The sequence below is a fragment of the Salminus brasiliensis genome, chromosome 13 (assembly GCF_030463535.1).
Source record: "Salminus brasiliensis chromosome 13, fSalBra1.hap2, whole genome shotgun sequence".
Taxonomy (NCBI): domain Eukaryota; kingdom Metazoa; phylum Chordata; class Actinopteri; order Characiformes; family Bryconidae; genus Salminus; species Salminus brasiliensis.
In genome coordinates this window covers 21,995,079-22,009,091 of record NC_132890.1, presented here as the reverse complement: position 1 = coordinate 22,009,091, position 14,013 = coordinate 21,995,079, and the positions used below count along the sequence as shown (strand labels likewise).

At 41.5% G+C, this 14,013-nt stretch overlaps 1 protein-coding gene across 1 annotated transcript in view; it reads left to right on the top strand.

Moving 5' to 3' along the window:
* Nucleotides 1-14,013, top strand: part of si (sucrase-isomaltase) — an 84,484-nt gene that overhangs the window by 22,652 nt on the left and 47,819 nt on the right. The window contains exons 16-20 of the mRNA XM_072695179.1: nt 2,586-2,702; nt 3,924-4,078; nt 4,524-4,608; nt 10,687-10,743; nt 13,137-13,261. Of these exons, the coding sequence (XP_072551280.1) occupies nt 2,586-2,702; nt 3,924-4,078; nt 4,524-4,608; nt 10,687-10,743; nt 13,137-13,261 (539 nt within the window). The remainder of the gene's footprint in view (nt 1-2,585; nt 2,703-3,923; nt 4,079-4,523; nt 4,609-10,686; nt 10,744-13,136; nt 13,262-14,013) is intronic.

Below are 14,013 nucleotides of genomic sequence, written 5' to 3'. Positions count from 1 at the left end.
AAAAAAACGTAATTGTGGGTACGTAGTTGATTGGCCAGGACATGTCTGGTCTTCTAGAGCTATTAAGCTTTTTAAAGTTGCAGCTATAGTCTAAGACATAATGGAACCATACACCCCACTAGTTAGCATGCTGCTAACTGCATGTCTATATCATCACACACTCCCTTTAAAACGTGTGAACATATTCAGGATTCTAAAACTTACCTGCTTATGTGGTTTCTGACACTATATGACCTATCCAGGATTTAACAAAATGCACTTTCAGCTATTTTGTGTTCCCATAGCAACATCATCGGATTTCTGACAGCAAATGTGCCCACCTTCTCCTTGAAGTTTGTGTTATGCTATAAATGTACAACATTTTCATAGTGTTTTCTGTGTCACTCTTCCTCCACATGGCTGTAATAGTGCACCACTTGAATGAGATCTCGCAGTGAAAGCTTGCCAGGCTACAGTACAGCTTCCAAACATGGTGGAGGTTGTTTCATGCACTTAAAACTTAAACCCATAATGCCCTGAAAAGTAAACAATGGGAACTCACCAGAGAGAGTCAGAGAGAACACAACTGGCCTTGCTCGCTCAGAGGTTGGTTGATGGCACTTTCTCCCCACATCACTCCTAGTGTGATGTTGTTCAGCACAGCCGTCTGTTAGCTGGTGTATCAGATCTGGCTGGCTTTGCAAGTGTTGGACAAGACATGCTAGTCTTCATTTGCTCATTTGCTTTCAGGCTAAATAGTTTGCAGGAGCTGAAAACAAAGTTAGTCCCATAGTTTTATAGGGCTAACTTTTTACCACTTGTTGCATATATTTTTTTGTACAGGTTTTTGTACAATCAACAGAAATCTTGCTCAGGTACTGTTTAGGCTATTTTTGCTCTTTTCACCATGCTAATCGTTCTTAGCTACATTAGCCCAACAAGATCCAGTACAAAACTACAGAAACTAACTTCAGGCACTGAACATGTCTTGGCTGATTGGCTGCATTTGCGATAAGAAGGGGAATGTGGGTGTATTAGGTTTTAAGCTAAACTGTTACTTTAAAGCTTTGAGCATATGTACCATTTGGCTTCCGACTCAAGCCAAAGCCTTGTCTCTGGTGCGGGGAGAAGCAGAGGTCGTCCAAATCAATGAATGCAAATGACATACTGTGCCAAAGCGACAGCAGGTCCCAGCCCATCATCTCCTGGAGAGGCCTTCTCTCTCTCTTTTTCTCTTTCTCTCTCCCTAGCAGCCTTCTCTTCGGCTTGACAGGCTCGCAAGCTCTCCTGATACACAAGAAAGGGAATTTGAATTGATTCCTCGCCATTGAGCGATCTGTTAAGGTTTTAAACAAAAAAAAGCACGCAAAGCGCAGCTCGCCTTGGCCCAGCAGAATTGATCGTCTGTATTCTGTTGTCGTCATAATGCGTTATCTGCAGGCCTGCTGAGAAATATGGAGAGGGCTTCAGGAACAGCAAAGGGACCAACTGTGGCATCTGATTGAGCCACTGTGTTATGGAAATAGACATCGAATGGGTGCTTTGTGGGTGGCATCAATTGAATTAACAGAGACAGTGCAGCGGTCATTTCAAAGTGATGGATTATTGGGTGGATAATGTTACCAGTTCTTTGTAGAGCTTTGAGTATTATTGTGCTAATCCATGTGGGCGAGGAATGAATTCGGCCAAGCAGTGTGGTCTGTGTGGCCCAATAGTAAGATTTTGCAGTGCGTATTAATGAATTAATTTATTATTGTTATTTACTACTTGCTTCAAGGGTTCAATGACAGTACAGTAAAACATTTCAATTTAAATGGTGCATTCATGGACTTTTTTCTAAAGGACCTTTTAAAATGGTTCTATATTGCATCAAAAAAGGTCCCATTATTGCTCTGAGTAGTAGAGCTCTCTCAATATGCCAACAGTTATATATGGCAGTTGCACATCTCAAGTGTTTTGAGGGTTCTTCGACTCATACAAATAATAGAAACTTATTTAATGCTACATAAAGCTCTTTAAAATGCTCTTAAAAAGTTCTTAAAAGAATAGCTGTGGAAAAGGAACCTTTGAAGAATGCACTTAGCTTGTTAAATTGCATTGGAACCCATATCCAGAAGTCTGTAGACACATGCTCATCCAGTGTTTCATCTGAAATCAGCAGTTTTAGTAGGGAGTTTGCCCCCCTTGCAGTAACAGTCTCTATTCTTCTGAGAAGCTTTGCACCAGAACATTGCTGTGAGGATTTGGTTCATTGCATTCAGTCCTACGAGAGCATCAGTAAGGTCAGATGCTGATGTTTAGTGATCAGTTCTTGTATGGAGCTCCATCCAGTTCTCACTCCAGAGAACACAGTTCTTCTACTGCACAGCCTAATGCTGGGAGGCTTTTTACCCCTCTACCCCAATGGGCATTGGGCACGTTGACCTCAAGGTCGTATTCTAGTCTCGTTCTGTTGGTCATTCCTTTTTATGAAGATGATACACATTGAATATGCATGTTAAGACGCTGATATCCATTGTCAGAAGAACTGTCTGGATACTTTATAACTATATATATAAATTGCATTATTGACATTTTGATGCAATGCTTGTTATTATTTTGTGCAGATTGGAGCTGACATCTGTGGCTTCTTCGACGACTCGTCCGAGGAGCTTTGCAGGCGTTGGATGCAAGTTGGCGCCTTCTATCCCTTCAGCCGCAACCACAACGCTCAATACTACAAAGTACGTTCTCCCATTTAAAGTCATTTCTATTACAATGTATAGCACTAATAACATAGTCGTTATGCCTGAGAAACGGACATAAATACCCAGGCTGAGCGCTACTGTAGAGCATTTCACATTCAAAATCTCTTACATCTACTGTAATCTAATCTGTAACCACCACAGTGTTCAGTATTCTATTCATAAGTACCTTTGAGAACCACTACTGTCCTAATTTGCCATGCCATAATGTGGATATTGCTTCAGTCTTTGTCACAAAGTGTGTCCTCCTCTTCAAATGCTATTTGTCTGTGATTTATTCCCTCCTATCATAATTGTTAGATTAGAGAGAGAGAGAGAGAGAGAGAGAGAGAGAGAGAGAGAGAGAGAATTGAAGCTCCTCTAAAAGAATACAAGATGGGCTATGTATTTAAGAGGGCAAATGAGGATAAATGGAAAATGATTTTCTTGGAGAAATTAGATGAATAAGACTTGACCTTTTAGAGAGCAAGTAATCAGTCGCCGGCTGTCTTCAGGCAAGCCGACCAAAGTGTCCTCCATCACGATGAACACACCATCAGCATTCACACACTAAAGCCCAGGCCACTCTCCACTCTCCTCCACCAGACCTTCACAGCATACTGTTTTCATATGAAAAGTTTATTAGTATGTTATTAATCCCAAGTCCTAAATTTTGTTGTTATAATGAGCTTGAAATCTAGAAATTATTCGGTATATACAAAGAATGATCCAGCTATTTGAAATGATTTAGTATTCACTATGACAAACTAGTATACTCTGTATCCCCTAGGAATACAGAAATAATTCAGTATCTACTATGAATTATTCTGTATCCCCTAGGAATAACATGTCAATTAATCAGTATCTACTATGATAATATTATGTATCCATTATGAATTATTCCATGTCTACTATGAATTATAACTAGTATTAATTATTCAGTATCCACTATGAATGATTTATTCAGTAACTACTATAGAGTATTCAGTGAGATCATGAGCACAGTAATATGATCAAATGATATAAAAACATAATTTACAGGTTTACAGAACAGATTATGTGATCACATTATTAAAAGGGTGTTGGAGTTAGGGATGATCTGGGAGAACATTTATAACAACATTTTAATTCCCCTTGTGCTCTATCATTTCCTTTCTTCACCTCTCTCTCTCTCTCTCTCTTTCTCTCTCTCTCTCTCTCTCTCTCTCTCTCTCCATGCAGGCCCAGGATCCTGCAGCCTATGGTGCTAACTCTCTACTGGTGGAAACCTCAAAACACTACCTGAACATTCGCTACACACTGCTGCCATACCTCTACACACTCTTCTACAAGGCCAATGTCGCTGGAGAAACCGTGGTGCGACCCGTCATGCACGAGTAAGTGGCATCCTGCATTACTGGTACTGCATTACTCCAGAGAACTCCACAGCTCAGTGCTGGCATTAGGCATGTTGCCAGTAGGCACCTGTTTATCTGCTCCTAATAGTCTTATTCTATTGGCAATACGTCTCTACAATGACTAGATAAGATGTGTGTGTGTGAGCATTTGCACATCTGTGTCAGCAAGGGGTGCAACTTAAAGTAGCTGAATGCATTCAGTAGAAGGGGCGTCTACAAACATTTGGACATGGAGATACACGTTGTTTTGCATGAGAGAAATTCTCCCCTCCTCTCTCGCCCCCCCCCCCCCCCTCGCTCTCTCTCTCTCTCTCTCTCTCTATATATATATATATATATATATATATATATATATATATGCTGTAGTGTGTTTCTTGTACTCTCCACCTCTGCGTAGATTTTCATTTTTGCTTCTCTCTCTCAGGTTCTTTTCTGATTCGGCTACCTGGACTGTGGATCGTCAGTTCCTGTGGGGACCCCATCTGCTCATCACACCTGTGCTGGATGCTGTATGTAAAACACATACTGCTGTTTTTTTTGCTTTCTGTATCTGTCACATGCACATTCATATACACACACTGTCTCACACTCAGTCCCACACACAGTCTCAGACACTGTCGTGAGTATGCTATTTGGCTACTTCCTCCTCCCTCTGGGCGTGTGATGGTGACCTCCATTGGGACGCGCTACAGAAGGATGGGAATTTATTATTTTTTTTCCTCTTCATTTTCCTCCCTCTTTTCTTCTCTCTCTAATGAGAGCGCTGACCTCATTACAGAGAAATTAGAACTGGAGATAGATTGCGGTCATGTTAAAATGGGTGATTAATTGCCAATTTAACATGGCCTCTCGCATGTTATGACAAAAGAAGGGAAAAGTGTGTGAAGTAGATCATTCCCATTCGAAATGGATCCTTGGGAAAGTTCTCTGAATCGGAGAAGAATCTGAAAAAAGGCACTGGGAGAGAGGAGGAGTCAGGAGCTTTATTGTCATCCCGTCCATGCATGCACATGTGTACAGTTCCAGGAAGAATCTTTGAATTGATATAGAACCTTTACATTATGTGACGGCTTTATGTGGCGGTGGTTGGAGCACTGGGTTATTGATATCATATTAATATAATATATATTGATATATAATTGATAGCAAGGCCCTCAACCCGCCCAAGCTAAATATGCTGACAGTTTTGTTGTACTGTACAAGTATAATGACAGTAAAGGTGCTTAACATCTAAACTCTTGACACAAGCCCCTGATGGCCATCCTGTTGGCCTAATGGAACTGTACTGGTTGAATGTGTGCTTACTGCTGTGAATCTTGAATTCACACAATAACATAGATCAGTATGGTTTTCATCCTTGTTGGATGCACTGTGTTTTTCCCAAGTGAGTGCAGGTTGGATTGTTAATAGCTTAAAGAATAGAGCTAAAAGTGATGTATGATTTATATATTCTCATTTTTTTTTACATAAGCTTCTTTGTGGACAAAACAAGCGATTGGTCCAACAACCATTTAATGCTGATTAGTAGCATTTTTTTGCTTTTTCTGGACCTGGCTTGTGTGCCCCTAGTGGTTGAAAGTTCTATTATGCTGCGTCTGTAATTCCACCCTTATTGCTGGTTAAATTAGAGGGTATTTTCCCCCCTCTATTATGTAGAGGTGAACAGTGGCCTTCTAAATGTTATTAAGTAAGTCTTATTAATGTAAGTCTTATGAAGCAGAAAAGTCTTTGATTGGCGCCATTCTACCTTTTCTGCACCTCACTAAGCTCCGCCTCCAAACGCTTGCTCTCGACACCGGTGGATTTTTCAAACAGCCAAACAAACTGAACACTCTCTTTCTCTACCACTAAAGATGATCTGAAACTTAAGCTTTTAGGAAAGTGAGCCCAAAATAAATAAAAAGGCTTCACATGCTCTCTTAGATGGACCAAGACTTTTGCACAGCCATAAGCTGTAAGAGTAAGAGTAAGAGTATGTTTCTAGGAGCCCTCTGAGAGCTGTGTCATGCAGAAATGCACAGTTATGCGCAGTTATGCAACTTCAACTCGGAAATTGTTGGGAAATTCCATATGCATCCCTGCAGTCCTTTTCCAATCTCGGGATTCCAGGTGTTTAAAGGGTTCCCTGGGTGTTCTTTCTCTTTTGCTCTCTCTCTCTCTCTCTCTCTCTCTCTCTCTCTCTCTCTCTCTCTCTATCTCTCTTTTTCTCTCACACTCTCTCTCTGCAAAGCTATTCGAGCGTTCCTTTAATGACATCCAGTATCTGACTTGCAGATCAGAAGTGGCCCAGCTGAACCTTGATCTCCTCAGCATGGCTTGTGACTAGGGAAATCAGCACTTGCTCCACAGTGTCTTCGACTCGCTCTTCTCCTCCCTCACTCTCCTCCTCTTCCTCTCTTTTCGTCCTCCTCTTCTCTCCATCTCTCTTTTTAAGTGTCGGCTCATCTCCATACTCTTAATTACGGAGTCACGTACTGCGGCGGCAGGGCTTCAAAGTGCTCCGAGAGAGGGCGATTCGCGCAGAGGGGTCGAAAGAGGCCAGGCTGTGGTCTTTTAACTCTCCACACCAGGAGAGGAACAGGGCTAAACAACACACAACCACATAAGTGGAACACATCAGGTTCACCCTGAAAGAGGCGTGACCAAAATCTGTTTTGAGTGTTTGAGATACACCGATCAGCCATAACCTTAAAACCGCTGGCAGATAAAGTGAACAACATTGATGATTTGGATCAAGTGGCACATGCCAACCTGTCAAGGAGTGGGATATATTAGGCAGCAAATGACCAGTCAGTTCTTGAAAATGATATGTTGGAAGCAGGAAAAATGGACAAGCCTATGGATCTGAGACACTTTGACAAGAGCCAAACTGTGATGGCTTGACGACTGGGTCAGAACAACTCAAAACATTAGATTAGGTCTTGTGGGGTGTTCCCAGGATGCAGTGGTCACTACCTGCTAAAAGTGGTCCAATGAAGTACAATGGGTGAACTGAACACCCACGACTCATTGGTGGATAGTGGATATGAACAGATTAGGTTCTGGAGGTGTTGACTTGGCCTTCAGATTCCAGTCAAGCATCTGTGGATGTCCATAAAGGCCCCACCTCGCAACTTACAAAACTTAATGGATCTGCTGCTAACGTCTTGGTACCAGATACTAGTGGAGCCCTTGTGGAGTCCATGCCTTGATGGGTCAGAGCTGTATTGGCGCCCTGGGAGTGGGACAGTGAAGTAGGGCTACACAATATTTGGCAGACAGTTTTCACATTATGGCTGATCTCTTAGTGTCCGAATTGCTATATTGAATTCCCTGAGGGAGTTTGATTGCTACACATCTCAACACTTTAGGTATGATGCTAATTAATGAGGTACAAGCTCCCTTTAGCCTCGTTGCTTCATTAAAAAAGCAAATGTGTCTTTGGTACTCAGCTGCATCCTTTTCTTTGCCAAAATATCACTTTAAGCATCACTTTGGGTTATCTTGAGGTCAGTGCCGATTACTGAAAGCTAATGATGGGTACTTTGAAGCCCTAAGTCATCACCACAGTATTCTCAGAACCATAAATGTGGCTAATTCTGTACACAGTCCCATACACAGTAATTCAACAGCAACAGCAAGGATTGCACCAGTATTTAGGCATTCTGTATTATTTACCAACTCTCAAAAGCAATATTTTGAGACATTTCTCCAAAATCCTAATGAAATACGTTGTAATACATGTGCAATATGTTATATTTAAAATTGATTTAGCGCTTGCGTTGGTCTTTCCAACGCCATGGAGACAGATCACACATTAGCTGAAAGCTCTGAGGCTTCCTTTTCTCAATTATTCACCAGAACAGAAAGAGAGAAGACACCTTCATCTGATCTCTCTTCTGCGAGCTGCTCCTTTCCAGCTGGAAGCCTTTTTCCCCCTTTCTTGCGTGCGATTTCTCATGTCTGAAAAGGTTCATGGGCTAAGGCATGGCAGGGATAGTGTGGAATGGATGAGCGTTGAATTTAATGAAGAGCACGCTGCGATGAGGTTGCAGTGAAGAGAGCATGCAACATTCTTTCTTTGCTTTGCTCTTGTTTCTCTCGTCTTTCTTTCTTTTTATAATGTAAGTATTAACCCTTAGATAATAAATAATAGAGATGGAAAAATTGATCATCTATGTATCGTTATCAGCCGATTTTTTTAGTCCAACTATGCGATCAGCCGATATTTCTCCTGAGAGCCAATCAGATCATATATTCACAAGTTAAGGATTACAGCAGCTCTGTCTGACGCTTCTTAGTCACCGGGTGCTGCAGTTCCTAGATGAAACTACAAAGCTAGCACACGGTTTCATACACCCTTTACAGTCAGTGTTGTGCTCTGTGTGCTTTATTTGTCAGACATTTTTCAGTCAGAAACAGTCAGAAAACGAATGGAATGGAGATATGCAGCACTACATAAGATTTCCTCAAAGTTTTGTATGTGGTTGCTTCCAAAAAGAAAAGTACATTCATCTTTAGAGACAATGCACCATTCATTATAGACGCCCTGCAGCAATGAAGCATTACCAAGTTTGCTTGGAAAGGTTACTGCCTGAAATTCAGTCCTGGCCTCGATCGGTATCAGCAATCAACCAATTGAACTAAAAATTAAATAAAAAAAAAATAATAATTACCCCTTAACATGTTAATGTTAAGCAACTCCTCAGTACGTGTGCAGACAGAAGCCCCTTTCCACAGGCTCCCTGAGTGTCTGGCGATTCTGCCATCTAATCGACGTTCCTCTATTAATTCGCTCACTCTGGGACAAAATACAGCGCATCCAACAAGAACCAAAGTCTCAAAGCAATAAAAACATGGTAGCTCACAGAAATCGCTGATGGATTCTGCACACTAATCTGTTTTCCTGTTTGCAGTGTGAACATTCACCACCCTAACTCCTCTGGAGGCAGATTTACACCAGTATAAACACAGACTCAACCAGTGCATTTTCATTACGCCAGCAGCACAGCCACTAGGGGTCTGTGTTAAGAGAGGAAAGCAATATCTTTATGATACCTGCTTTATAACCTTTTCAGTCACTGGCTGGAACATTGGAATGAGGATAGGGGACTGTGGTCACTCTACAGAGATCATAGGATTTTCAACCCCCAGGTTGACGTGAGCCCTGTGTTCACACCTTGAACACAACAGCTATAACACTGTGCTTATAATGTGGAAAGAACAGCTTTTATTTGGATCAAATTAGATTTTTTTTCTATACAGTCCTTTTTAATTACATGATTACTTACATAATTACATAGCTATAAAATGAGTTACAGTTCTATTTACGTTGGCACATCATTGTTTTCCACTGATTTTATTACATAATTTTTGTGTTTGTGCATTAAATGAGCTGTGAAACAGACATAGTTGTAAGAAGAGGCGCCAAAAAGTTTATGGAAGTAAAAGAGAGAGCAAAAAAGGATAGAAAGACGGGGGCAGATGAAGCCATTGCCCATCAAAGGCGACCCCTCTATTATGCCTGCCCTCTGAAGGCACTTAAACTCTGAACAAAGCTGGTTAATAAATCATCAATATAAATCACATCATTAGTGTATGGAGCGCCACACAGCACGCCGTGTTCTGATATCAGCTTATGCATGTTCAGCACCACTCGTCAGCAATTTCCTGACGGAAGGCCAGTACTCCCAGTTCCCATCCAACACCTAGTTTAGCTAATCAGCCCGTCATTAAAGTATCAGGTGAGCTTCTTTTAAAACTGCACAAATCCATACAGTGTCTGAAGTTCACAGAGAAGATCAGCACCCAAGCCTAACTGCGTTCTTCTAACCAATTAACTGCCATTATTCAATCTCTCTCTCTCTCTCTCTCTCTCTCTCTCTCTCTCTCTCTCTATCTATCTTTTTTTTCAGCACTGCCACACAAAAACCTCACATCTCTAAAATAAATAAAAAAATCTCATGACATGACGTAAAGAACAACAGATTCACATGGAAAAAAAAGAGATACAAGGTTTTTGCACGGCAGCGACAATAAATGCCATATCTATAACAAATTCAGGTAAACACAAATACAGTTAAAAGGAATTCTGAAGAATTTCTCATTCTGAAGAAAGTAGATGAGATCTTCTGGTTCCAGGTTTCTCCTGGATTCCCTCAGCATGGATGTGTTCAATTTCATCACCAGCTCACCTGATTTGACATCATTAAGCACTGATTTAACAAACCAGGTGTTAACTGGACGATAACTCTTAGTAATACTAGCCGTTGATGTGTGTGTGTGTGTGTGTGTGTGTACTGGGATTTTTTTACCTGCACAATCAGAAAAGTGCATTGTCTTCAGAAAGTGTACTTTTTTACCTGGTACATTTGCTTTCATACACTTTTAAAGTATGGACAGAGCTGTACCTCAAGCATAACTGAGGTGAGGAATACTCGCCATTGTGTTTGTGTGTGTATGTGTTGTGTGTGTGTGTTGGTTGGTTCCCGGGGCAGGGCCGGGCTTGACTGTGTCTAGAGGGATGTGTTGTTGTGTTTGTGTATTCATCTATATAAATGTAAATTTCCATTCTCAGCTTCTGATGTTCTCTGGTTCCTCTCTCTCAGGGTGTGGACACCGTGAGGGCCTACATTCCTGACGCCGTGTGGTACAACTACGAGACGGTAAGATTTCACCCATCCTCCCGCTCTCTCTCTCTTTCTTTCTCACCACTCTTCTGCTTTCTGCGTTCTCCAGCTCATCACTCAGCTTACATGATGGCTTCCTGTGTGATTGATTTTGGCCCCGAACGGATTAGACACCAGGATGAGCCGTGGAGAATTGCACGCATTCTTTTGCACGTCACTATTTAAATCAACTTTTATCTTTTAAAGCGGCCCTAAATTACGGAGAGAGAAAGAAAAGGCAGGCTTTGCTTTAAACTCGTTTATGAGTGAGTCATTTATTTCCACACAGTAAAAGGGGCTCCCGCTGAAATAAGGCTGGGTCGAGATTCAGGCTGTCTATTTGCAGTGACACCTTCAATGAGATTAAGATTTATGAGCACGTAAACCCACAGACCAGTTACACACCAGTTAGTGGGTGTGGATCTTTAAGCTGCTGGTGCATTTTTGCACAAAAGGTCCAGCAGATCTGTCTGCTGATTGATTATCCAGCCTTAGCATTCCTATTCCAATAGAGGCGACTAATTGCTTAAATAATTTCCTAATTTATGTATTCCTGTATTTACACTGTTTTTTTATTTGTTTATTTATTTATTTTTATCTTACAAATGGAGAGTAATTAAAGCAACATTATGTATCAATTTGACCTTACAGTATCAGCATCAGAATCATGCCGATGCTCCACTGACGGTAATAGCGAGAATGGCATGTCTGACATTTTCACCTTGGGATGGAACACCAAGCTCGTTCTTGTATTTTCATGGTGGAGTAAAAGTCAATAACACTCCGTAACTGTAGGGGGAGCCCATGAGCGAAAAATACCATTTTCACACAACGCTGCTTTAAATTTGAACTCCTATAGTCTGTTATGTTCTATGACCAAAATGGACCTCTATTCCGTCTTTAGTTTTGCACTATATATGGAAGCACTAGGGCTGGGCTGTATGACCAAAAACATGTATCGTAATATATATATTTTTAATTTATATATTATTCATTTTTGCCATTTTTGTATCATTTGTCATCTTGTTTTTAAACTACAATCCTAATAGAAACAGTAGATTCAGCTAACATTCAACTGAATGATTCAAGGTTAAGGTTAAGGTTGGGGTTAGCGTCAAGATTTAGGGTTGATTCATGGTTAAGGTTATGGTTAGGTGTTGGGTTACGTTCAATATACAGTTGTTTACATTCAACTTAGAGTTCACTTGCATTTTGCAAGCTCATAATCCAGAGTTTCTAATGTACTGTCACTGTCACGCAAAAAAAAACAAAAAAAAAACGCACCTTTTGATGTTATGTGAATCAGGCAGTTGCTCTTTACTAGGTGCAGAAATATCATGCTAAACGGACCAATAGAAATGCTCCTAAATGACTTGAGAGATCGATTGGTTGAGGACATAGAACTGTAGAAACTAACTGGCTGAGATGTTCTTCATCTCCCAGCTGTTTAAAGGGTTAATTTAGGGGGTGGGAGGGCTCAGGACCCGATGACAGGGCTGATCCTGACCACTATAGCTCTAACATGCTCTGTCAGGATCCAGGCTGTATAGTTCCTGCGGTTTTCTAAATGAGATTCAGATTTATGAGCACATAAACCTGCAGACCAGTTACACGCCAGTTAGCAACTTCACTGCAAGCTGCAGATGTATTTTACAGTGACTGAGCCAATCAGGACCACAGTGGCAAAGGCTGGGGGTGGTTGGGTTGCTTAGACCCTGGAGAAGCCTTCAGATGGAGATAAAGAGCCACTGATCACACACACGATAAGATAAACTAAAGCTCAGCCCATCATGAGCCTCTTGTGATGGAGCTCTAAGCAGTGATGTGTTTATGTGTTACTGTGTGTGTGTGTGTGTGTGTGTGTGTTACAGTTTGTCAATTAAAGGTGCAACGGGTCAAAAGCGAATCCCAGCAGAGGCAGAGTGGCAATTAGACAGATTATATCTGCAGAGGGAGAGAGGGAGAGAGAGGGAGGAGAGAGGTATACAGAGAAAAGCGAGAGAGAGGGAGAGAGAGGTAGACAGAGAGCGAAAGAGAGAGAGAGGGAGAGAGAGGGAGGAGAGAGGTATACAGAGAAAAGCGAGAGAGAGGGAGAGAGAGGTAGACAGAGAGCGAAAGTGAGAGAGAGAGGGAGGGGAGAGAGATAGAGAAAGAAAGGCACGCAGAAAGTAAGAATGAGAGAGTGAGAGGTACAAAGAGAAAGGAGAGAGAGAGAGAATCTTAAGAAAAAGAATGAATGCTGTAAATTAGGGTTAATGCAGTAATATATGGAGAGCTGTATGTGTTTATGTGTGTGTGTGTGTGTGTGTGTGTGTGTGTGTGTGTGTGTGTGCTGGGCCGAAGGAGGTATAGCAATAACACTGATGATGTTGCTGTTCTCTGTCCTGCAGGAGGAGAGGATCTCAGAGAGGAAAGAGCACATGAACATGTACCTTCCCGCCGACAAACTGGGCTTACACATCAGAGGAGGAGCCATACTGCCCATCCAGAGACCTGCAGTCACTACCACACACAGGTACACACACACACACACACACACACACATAAACACATACAGCTCTCCATCTATTACTGCATTAGAAACCAGTAGAAGTACAAGGTTTGTGTTTCTTATAAAGTAGCCAAGAAGTAGGAGTTTAAGGTGGGTGTTTCCAATAAAGTGGCCAGTGAGTGAAATTTAAGGTAAGTGTTTCCAGTAAAGTGGCCAGGGAATGGAAGTTCAAGGTAAATGTGTCCAATAACGTGGCCAGTGTGTGGAAGTATGAAGTAGGTGTTTCCAATAAAGTGGCCAGTGTGTGGAAGTATGAACTAGGTGTTTCCAGTAAAGTGGCCAGTATGTGTAAGTATGAAGTAGGTGTTTCCAATAAAGTGGCCAGTATGAGGAAGTATAAAGCATGTGTTTCCAGTAAAGTGGCCAGTGTGAGGAAGTATAAAGCATGTGTTTCCAGTAAAGTGGCCAGTGAGTGGAAGTTTAAAGGTAGGTGTTTCCAATAAAGTGGCCAGTGTGAGGAAATATAAAGTAGGTGTTTCCAATAAAGTTGCCAGTGTGAGGAAGTATAATCTAGGTGTTTCCAATAAAGTGGCCAGTGTTCCAGTTATTTCTATTTTTGAGTTTGAGTCTGTATCTACTTTGTGTTTTACTTGGTGAGTTTCAAACACTGAATGTTTATGTTTTCCTCATAGCCACGGCTCTGCTCTTGCGTCAGCAGCTCATTTGTATTCTCTGGCTGCAGCTCGCCCATGTGGGCTGAATTTTGATTTCATTTT